Source organism: Aulonocara sp. 'chitande type north' Nkhata Bay, linkage group LG13, assembly GCF_057382095.1.
Source record: "Aulonocara sp. 'chitande type north' Nkhata Bay isolate Kocher_YH1m ecotype deep benthic linkage group LG13, A_spYH_male_GT1.1, whole genome shotgun sequence".
NCBI classification, from domain to species: Eukaryota; Metazoa; Chordata; class Actinopteri; order Cichliformes; family Cichlidae; genus Aulonocara; species Aulonocara sp. 'chitande type north' Nkhata Bay.
Window position 1 is genome coordinate 33587810 of NC_141356.1, and position 9823 is coordinate 33597632.

A 9823-nucleotide genomic window follows, 5' to 3' on the forward strand; every position below is an offset into this window, starting at 1 on the left:
TGCCACGTTTCACTAAATGATGTAATCCCTCCTACGGAGCTTGACAGTTCGCTGTTGCGGTAACGACACATACTCAGCTGGAGGGAGAGAAAAGGCCGGTTCGCCAGACGTCTGCCCATATCACCTGTTTGTTCACCTTAGCGTTACCGCTGTAAAACGCAATATAGGTCTGTTTTATTCGTGAAAGCGGGTTTCGTAATTTGTGTTACCCCTGACTCGGCTGACACAGTTGGCTAATGTTAGCTGCTTCCTGGTGGACGTTGCAGCCATTTTGGATTTTTACTGAGGAACAGCTAACCGGTTTTGGTTTGGAAACCAGAGTAAGCTAGCCGTAACGAACGCTGTTTATCTGTAGAGAAATAAAGGGGACATTCACTTGAAGAGATACACCATTCAACGAGTCAACAATGAATCCAGAATAGTAAGTATCATACTTACACGTAGACATAAAGTTGTGTTACATTTTGGTCAGCTAGCTAAGACTAGCTCTGCGCTAACAAGTAAGTTGGCGTTGGCAAATAACTTGATGTTGAGTTGTAACCTAGCAGTTGAGCTAGGTTAGCTAGGAACATCAGCTGACCCTAGCCGAAACGTCCAGGCCGATACTGTACTCTTAACACTCTATGTTCACGTGAAGCAGTGGTGTCTTATAGGTTGTCACAGTGCTAGCCAGCTGTTGGGCCAGCACCCTGGAGACTCTGGTGTTGGTTCCCGGTGTTTCAGATGCAGGAAGGGAAAAAGTAACCGCTTTTGTTATGCTTAACAGCTTCTTTAATCTGGTTAAAATTATATTATTGAGCCATCACCCGTATTTTTGCTAAATTCATCAACTTGTCATTACGGGGCCCTAAATAATTTACGTTAGCATACATGACCTGTTGCTGATCTGGTTATTGTATACAGCAGGTGCTGTGGCAGAATGGACCCACTGTTTACGTGCAAATTGTTGGTTTTGGTCTTTGCTGTCTATGAGTCAGTTTTCAGTCTTATAGCCTGGTTGTGCTTTAACGCTCCTTTCACAGTCCCAGTCATGTGTTGGTCACATGATGCAGGACAGACTTCCACGCTGCAGTTTTGAGTATTAGTTCCTTAAGCTTTGGATCAGTCTTATGTTTTTCATTTGTAAATGTTCACATGGGCTGATTGTTGATATTTTCCTCTTTCTAATAAGCTGTTACACAGAGCTCCTGTTAAATATTTTAAAAGTATAGTTTTCAAAGTGACAGTTAAGTAATAACTGTGTACACCTCAGTTGAGTCCTTAATCTTGTGATTCACTTTCTTGGTATAGGCTAGATATTTGGGTCAACTCATCAGTTTAAAAATGAAAAGAATCGAGGAAACTTGGAATTCTATGCATGAATACAGACTTTCTGGTTAAAATGTCAAGCAAGTACTTTAGGAAGGTCTAAATTACACAGTTTGACTCTTTTAAACAAGGAGACTGATTGTAATGGGAGTTAATAGTTTGAACCCCAAAGTTTTTCATATTCTTTTTTCTGGTCAGTTTGCTGCCAGAGTTGTGTTGAGCAGTGCAGTTAGCGTTTCACAGGAACCACCATTGTTCATAGTCACAGGCTTACCGAAGAGGGAATGATTGGAATTTATTACAGTGAGAAAGTAAAGAACTGAGCTAGTCCTCAAAAGCAGGATAACACTGACTGAGATACTGAGAGAATAAAGTTCTGCATTTATGCTTTGCTGTTCATGAAAAATGAAAAGACTGACTGTGGCTATTATTGATTTTATTCACTGGTAAATTATTAATTGTTAATAACTTTGCTAAATTTTATGTTCCACTGAATGTAAGTGTTTTATCAATAATCCACAGATTAAAAATAATATAAAGTACATTTATTGTGTGACAAAAGGAATGCCTGACTTGATATTATCAATATCATATATATAGATACATAAGACATAGATCCTTTTTGAATGTCTTTTTCCAGTGGCTTCCTGCCCTCTCCTCCAGTCACTCTTGACAGATGGCCCCGCCCCTCCCTGATCCTGCCGGAGGTTTCTTCCTGTTAAAAGGACGATTTTCCTTCCCGCTGTCGTCAAGTGCTTACTCATAGGGGGTTGTCTGGTTGTGATGGTTTCTTCTGTGTTATTGAGACTCTTTACCTTGCTAATATAAAACACTTTGTTGGGATTTGGTGCTGTATAAATTGAATTGAACTGGAAGGGTACTGGAGAGTCTCTGTTAAAATGGATGAAGACTTAAGCCTCCTGTTTAAAGTTTGCTTTCAAACCTGCCTTTGTTGCATTTTTAAGGTGATTCATTTGGTTGATAGGGGTTGAATTCTCTACCCATAGTATGTAGTTTGTCATGTGCCTCAGCAGGGTTTTTGGCGAATGAAAATGGAGAGTCTGTTACCCACTCTCCACAGTTAACTTCACACAGGGTGGTCCGATGACTGGCTGCACCAAGACACTAAGCCCAAGTTGCTTTTCAATGTATCTGTCCAAGTGTGAATGTGTGTGAAAGCACTTGCATAGAAAAAAGTGCTTCTGTGAATGAGGAACGTTGTATAGAGCACTCTGAGAGCCCAGGTAAAGTAGAAAGAGCTGTCTAACAACCAGTGCATTTGTTGATCCTGAGAGTTGGTTTCATGTGTTAAGTCACACTGTTACATGTACTTCTTCCACTACCTACTCAACGCTACACTACTTGGCTTCACTCATTTACCATTAAAAATAAACACCGTCTCAGTGTGTGTGGGGTTGTTAAAGCAAGGCAGCCCCATGACATAATTAGTATGTGGCAATAACACAACACAGTAGAGGATGTTGACGCAATGATATACCTGATCCTTGGTGTATGGCTTTTTGTGCCACCATGTCTCTCATTGCCGGGTTTCAGAAATGGTGGTGTAAACACGCATGACGGACCCAGTGGCGTTTTGACCATCTTTATTAACCCACGGTTACGGTTGCTAAACACACACAGCTCTCCCGCTGCCAGCTCAACATAACAACAACGTTACCTCAAGACTCCAAACTTTTAAGCCGGCAAGGCGTGATTGCAGATGGCGTGCAGGTGCGTCCATCGCACATCGGGGTGTGTGGCAAGGCATCACAAACACGCCTCGCGCTGGTGCTGAGGTGGGTCCGGGGGTCGCCCACGTATCCAGCAGCAGCCCCGGAGCTGGACCGGGGGCCACCCATGTGGCAAGCAGTGGTGCAGCAGGCGTGGCAGTGAGCCGGGGCTCACGTGCAGCTGGGCAGGCTTCAAGCAGGCCGCACCACACCAGCATGCTTGACACCGGTCTACCCTGCCCGCCGACCTCGGGCTTAGGTTGCGCAGGCACGGGCACCTCCATCTCCTCACGCGGCGCCTCCACCGCTGCGTCTCCGAGTTGGATCAGCTCCCCGCACGGTGCCTACGCCGCTCCCGCCTGGAGCGGCTCCCCACATGGTGCCTCTGGCGCTCTGCACTCTGGCTCAGGTTGACTTGGTCTCCTCGGCCTTCTTCCGGGCGCAGGAATGGGCACCAGCCCCTGCTGAACCCCAATGGCTCCCACGCAAGGGGTGGGAACGGGCGCTGCAGCAGGCTGGTCACACCCTTGGGGCTGGCACAGGCGCCGGATCCAACCGGATCTCCTCCACTCCGGCGCTGTGGAGCACACTGGTGGGGTTAGCGGTGGTGCCAGCGAGGCCCCTATCTTCCGCAAATGGAGCTCAGTCTGGACCCGTAGTTATTAGGGGTGGGGGAAAAAATCGATACTGTGTAGTATCGTGATATTTTGTTTGCTAATAATGTATCGATGCAGGGACAGCAGAAATCGATATTTTGTTACAACAAAGGTTTTTGTGCTCCGACTTCAGAGCATGTTGATCCTTTTTCTGAGCAAGAATCCTGACATTCCTTCACTGTCCAAATGTGTTTAACTTTTTTTTTGGCAGCAATAAACATGACCGTTTACTTATTTTAATTTAAGACATGTTTTATTTTAATTAAGTTTAAAACTTTTTTATTTAATGTAAAATTATATTTTGTTTTAATTTACTTTCAAATTCTTCAGTTGCTGAAGGGGCTGCATAGTTTTCATAAATTGCATAGTTCAGAATAGCTGTAATTGTACCAGATGGTTGCATCCAGTTAAGTTGGACTAGACTGTAATACAAACCGTTCAGTTTGTCAACAATAAAACTGACTGAACTGAGAGAAAGACTGAGTGTGAGACTTTGTTATTACATAAAATGAATATTGATAAAGTTTACCTTTATGTGCAGAATTTAAATATCGCAAAATATTTTAAAAAATTGCAATAATATCGTATCGTGCGTTAAGTATTGTGATAATATCGTATCGTGGGATGTATGGTGATTCCCACCTCTAGTAGTTATTCCAGCTTCCCGCCTTGCCGGCCCAGCTGTGGGTCTGCTGTGCCCCCCATCCTGGGTTTCAGCATCACTGTAAACATGCACGATAGACCCAGTGGCATTTTGATCATCTTTATTAACCCACAGTTATGGTTGCTAAACACATGCAGCTGTAGCTCTCCCGCTGCCAGCTCAAAATAACAACAACCTTAACTCAAAACTCCAAACTTTTAAGCCGGCTGAGGCATGATTGCAGATGCCACGCAGGTGCGTCCATTGCACCTGCAGCAGCATTGCAAACCACGCCCCGCCACACGTGGTTTCATTGAATGACACCAGTGATCGGCCAGTCGGTGGCACACAGTCTGTCGGCATCACATTTTCAAGTTGACTTGGTTCCCTTTGAACCCCAGTCGAGTAGAAACTAAAACCTAGTACCTAACAGAAAACCCTAAAATCAAGTCGAGCTGAGTTGGTACTAATGGAGGAGAGGCGTTAGCACGCTAACTTCTGTAAATCTGGGAGAGTTCAGCAAGGATGCTTGTCATGTTTGTTTGTTTGTTTGTTTCCCTTTGCTCATAAAATGTAACCTTTCATCTAAGAAGATGTTTAGATGGAACTAAGACTGAGTATTGGTCAGAGCAACCTTATGAATAAGAAGCATGATATCCTGAATGGTTCTTGTGTGTTTCCTTACTATGGCAGCATGAATAATATCTTCAAACTAGAGGTTTTATTTGTGCCCTTCCCTTACAGTGACTATTTATTCAAGCTACTCCTGATTGGTGACTCTGGTGTTGGAAAGTCCTGCCTTCTTCTTCGATTCGCAGTGAGTTTTGCCCCAAAAGCAAATAAAGGGTGTTTCTTTAAGTCCATTTGACTTAAACTGTCTCAGTGTCACAGTATTGGTTTCATGCAGTCCTTTGAAAATGTTTTCACTTGGATAATCTTAAATCATTCTGCACAATAGTAGTTTTATTAACTTATTGCAGTTTCTTCAAAGTATTTATTTAAAAATAAAAACAACTGTCTTGTTTGTAACATTCATTGTAACGTGCTCCATTTTTTGGGTAGAGCAATCATTACTCAAGGTTAAGATTTTTGGCTTCCAGCGTTTCTAAAAATGAAAAAGTGAATGTGATGAATTCATTTTGATCATAACTCTGGTTTTAGTTGATAAATTTAGCAACCTTTTCTTATGGGGAGACATTTACCTTAGAAGGTAAATGAGCCACAAACATAAACTAAGATTACACATGTGTACACTGATTTGTGTGTAACCTTTGAGGACTCACAAATGAGTGTTCCAATTTGTACACAAACACAGAGCGTTGTGACCACATATAAAACGTTTTTACAAATGCGTACATCCAACCTGTTTATGCACAATTAAGTAACTTCAGATTCAGAAATCAGAAATCCCTCCACACATGCAAATGTCAAAGACCACATGTAACATTTCTCTCACTACAAAACCTTCAGTCTGTGTGCAGCAATCGCCTGATACGCACAGATCGCATCACATGCCTGTGTAAGGTTTTGAGATAAATTTCACACTGCCAACTTTGCACAGATCCTCAAATGTAGGCTATGTTTATGTCCCAGTCTAAAACTGGGACACCAGAGCTTCCTCTGTCCTACTACAAAAGTCTTGTTTGTTAATTGTGATCCTAATATTGTCTCAAGTAACAAGTGATGATTTTTGCCATAATTGAGCAGCCCTGCCTTGGCTACTATGTCCTAGAGTTAGATGGGTGTGTATATATGTGTGTATCCTGAAGCACAAAGTGAGCAAGATGTATGGATCATCTAATTACCTTTGTTTCTTTTTGCAGGATGACACATACACAGAAAGTTACATAAGCACTATTGGTGTGGATTTCAAAATACGAACTATAGAATTAGATGGAAAGACCATTAAACTTCAGATTGTAAGTACTCTCCTGCTACACGAAGCTGTCTTATGTTCATGTCCGTCGGTCACCATCTTTCAGTTCATGTTCATGTCTGTGTTTGGAAATTTGTGCACCCAGAAACATGAAGAGATTAGTCTGCCATAACTGTGTTGATTTCCTATTATTTTCTTATCGTATGAAAGACGGTGCATTCATTAGTCTAACTTACTGGTACGTCTTGTTTCCAAGCTGCTGCCCAGTACTTTTGTTTTTTAGATTACTGACAACAACAGTGGAAAATCTATATTAGGCTTTAGAACAAACACACTATTTTTAATTTCATTTTGTGCATGGATACTCACAAGAACATGGCAACTTTAATTACAAACCACATGACGAGTGAATGACCTAACAACTCAGGATGCTTGTATTCTTGTATTTTTGTTGCTATTAGAAATTGTTGTCCAGTGAATTTTTCAGTGTAGAGATAATTGTATTGTTATTTTGTGTGTTCTCTTTGTCTGTGTTCATGCAAAGTCAGCTATCAACCGGATAATCTTTATCCTTTCACAGTGGGATACAGCGGGGCAGGAAAGGTTTCGTACAATCACGTCCAGCTACTACAGAGGTGCTCATGGTATCATCGTAGTGTATGATGTTACAGATCAGGTCAGTCAAACGACACATAATTCACACACGTAATACAATTGTAATACATCCATGTTTTTCAGCAGCACTGATAATTTGTGTAGAATAAACTATGACATTTAATCATCTACTGTCTAAATGACAAAACACAATCTGACTGGCTGTTTCTGGGTTCCTGAGGTCCAAAGAAATAAGCCAACCACCATGTTTCCATTTCATGAGCTGAGAGTCATTAAAGATGGCGTTGATCAGAGTATACAGTGTAGCCATGCTGTCCTCAGAGAAATGAGAAAGCATTCCTCTTTGATACACATTTGATGACTGGCTAAGTTGAAATCGTGTCTATCATAGAGCGTCGCCTGTGAATAGATCTCTATCTTCTGTCTAATGTCCAAAGTTCAAACCTCACTGCTCAGGTTTATCGGTTTCTTGTCCCAGGAGTCCTTCAATAATGTCAAACAATGGCTCCAGGAGATTGACCGCTACGCCAGTGAAAATGTCAACAAGCTACTGGTCGGGAACAAGTGTGACCTGACGACAAAGAAAGTGGTGGACTACACAACAGCAAAGGTAAAGTTTCCTCACATAGCTTCCCAAAACCATCTTGAGGTTAGTGTAACATGCAGGACATTCATTGAATGACTTCTTATTTAAGATGGATTACCATTAAGGTAAGGCTCTAATGAGAAATGCACTTCAGAGAGCCCTTGAATGTAACTGTCTCCATGAACCTTAGCCAAGTGGTTTGGGTGCTTTCAGCTGCATAAACAAAATCCCAAATGAATAAGTGACTTATAAGGGTTTCACTGAAACCGGGTTAAAGCCCTGGGGTCATAGTTTACATTAATGGTGCACATAGATAACAGGCGAACCTTCTTACCTTCAGACACATGATCAGTCATTGCATAAAGTGGGCTTGACACCTGACAGGCAGAGCAGATGTGTGTATGTATGTGATATGCATATATGTATATATGACACACACACTACTTTCTTAGGTAAGTGACTCTGTCCCTCTGTTGTATCCAGGAATTTGCAGACTCTTTGGGAATCCCCTTTTTGGAAACCAGCGCAAAGAATGCCACAAATGTGGAGCAGGCCTTCATGACCATGGCTGCTGAAATCAAGAAGAGGATGGGCCCTGGGGCCACAGCCGGAGGAGGGGAGAAGCCCAATGTCAAGCTGACTCCAGGCACTACTGTCAAGACTTCATCAGGTGGATGCTGCTGAGAAAGGAACCACTTTGTTTAACCCCCTCCCCAAGAGAAAAAAATTGGTATGTGAGAACAAGATGAAGTTGCCTGTATTTGTACTGTATATAATGTAGCCACACTACCAAAAAAACAAAAAGTGCATCATTGTTGTCATACTGTCTAGTTATTGACAACAAATTCTAAAGATCCCCATCATTCCCCCTTTCAGAGCTGTGAGACTCCTCTCTCTTATTTGGTCACCTGAATACAAGTTCATGACAGCAGTGTGGGTGGACGTGTCTTTTTCTCTGCATTCCTACAGCAAAGTTGATACATGATTAAGGTTTCTGTTTGTACCAACCTTTTCTTTCTCTCTTCCTTCAGTGATGATTTTGCAGTCTTTTACATAATCTGTCTGTTGCGATACAAGCGTGTTTCTTGTTTGTTTTTTGTCCAAGTTTTCTCACAAACCTTTGCACAACAGTGTCTCAACTGTTAAGCAGCTTTAGTCTAGTGTAACAGTATATGTACATAAACATTATGTATATATCTGTAAAATCAGATTTGGTTCTGTTTTGTTCCAACCATTATTGAAACAGTTTCACTTTCTCTGCATTACATTTGTGGCTGAAGACAACTGTAAGTTGGTTGCTCAAAATGTAACACTTAAATTGAAAATAAATATTGTATTACTGGACTGTATGAAATGGGAGGATGTGTCTGGGAGTTTTAGTAAGATGTAAAAACAAACAAACAAAAACGTGCCTACTTATTTAAGGTTTATGGCATATCTGCTGCCAGATACACAGGGTCTGCAAATTTCTGGGTGTAACCACAATACTGAATTCAGTTTGAAGCAAACTCTGGATAAGAAGAAGTCACAACACGATTGTGTGTGTCGCTGGATGCACATAAAGCTTAAGAAATTCCACTTGCTGTACGGAAATGACCTGTAGCCTGAACCCATGGAGCATCGGTTAACGTCGGGTGAGCCAAAGCATTTGTGCCCTAAAACATGTCATTTTAAATACTCAGCAAAGAAAAGAACACTGAGGCCTTTCTGATCTGCAAACGGGAGGGGAAATCCAAGATAATATACACTCTCAGTCAAAGCTTTGGACACACTTTCTCAATGAATGTTTTTTCTTTATTTTCATGACTCTTTACATTGTATGTTCTCACTGACGGCGTGAAGACTATGAATGAACACAGAAATAACTCAAAACATGTTTTATATTTTAGATTCGTTAAAATATTTGCCCTTTGCTTTGATTACTCCTTTGTGCACTCTTGGCATTCTCTCAATGAGCTTCACGAGGTCGTCACCTGAAATGGTTTTCCAACAGGAAGGAGTTCCCTGAGATGCTGAGCACTTGTTGGTCCTTTTGCCTTCACTCTACGGTCCATCTCACCCCAAACTTGGGTCAGGTGACTGGAGGCCAGACTCATCGGACCAAAGCACAGATGTCCACTGGTCTAATGTCCGTTGCTTGTGTTTCTTGGCCCAAACAAATCTCTTCTGCTTGTTGCTTCTCCTTAGTCGTGGTTTCTCTGCAGCTATTTGACCATAAAGGCCTGATTCACACCGTCTCTGAACAGTTGATGGTGAGATGTGTCTGCTACTGGAGCTCTGTGTGGCATCTATCTGGGCTCTAACCTGAGGAGCTGTTAACTTGTGATTTCTGAGGCTGGTGACTCGGATGAATGTATCCTCAGCAGCAGAGGGGACTCTGGGACGGTCCTCATGTGAGCCTGTTTTGTT

The 9823-nt window shown here is 42.0% G+C and overlaps 1 protein-coding gene across 2 annotated transcripts; it reads left to right on the forward strand.

Annotated features, from left to right (window-relative positions):
• Positions 1–8771, forward strand: LOC147316555 (ras-related protein ORAB-1-like). 2 transcript variants are annotated; one of them, XM_086260100.1, is made up of 7 exons: positions 1–421; positions 5082–5154; positions 6161–6256; positions 6794–6889; positions 7307–7438; positions 7898–8144; positions 8291–8771. In XM_086260100.1, the coding sequence occupies exons 1-6, from the start codon at positions 408–410 to the stop codon at positions 8096–8098; spliced, it is 612 nt and encodes a 203-aa protein (XP_086116226.1). In that variant the 5' UTR covers positions 1–407; the 3' UTR covers positions 8099–8144; positions 8291–8771. The 2 variants fall into 2 exon arrangements, with proteins under 2 accessions (XP_086116226.1, XP_086116225.1); XM_086260099.1 differs by having other exon boundaries at positions 7898–8771.
• Positions 8772–9823: the final 1052 nt, after the last annotated feature.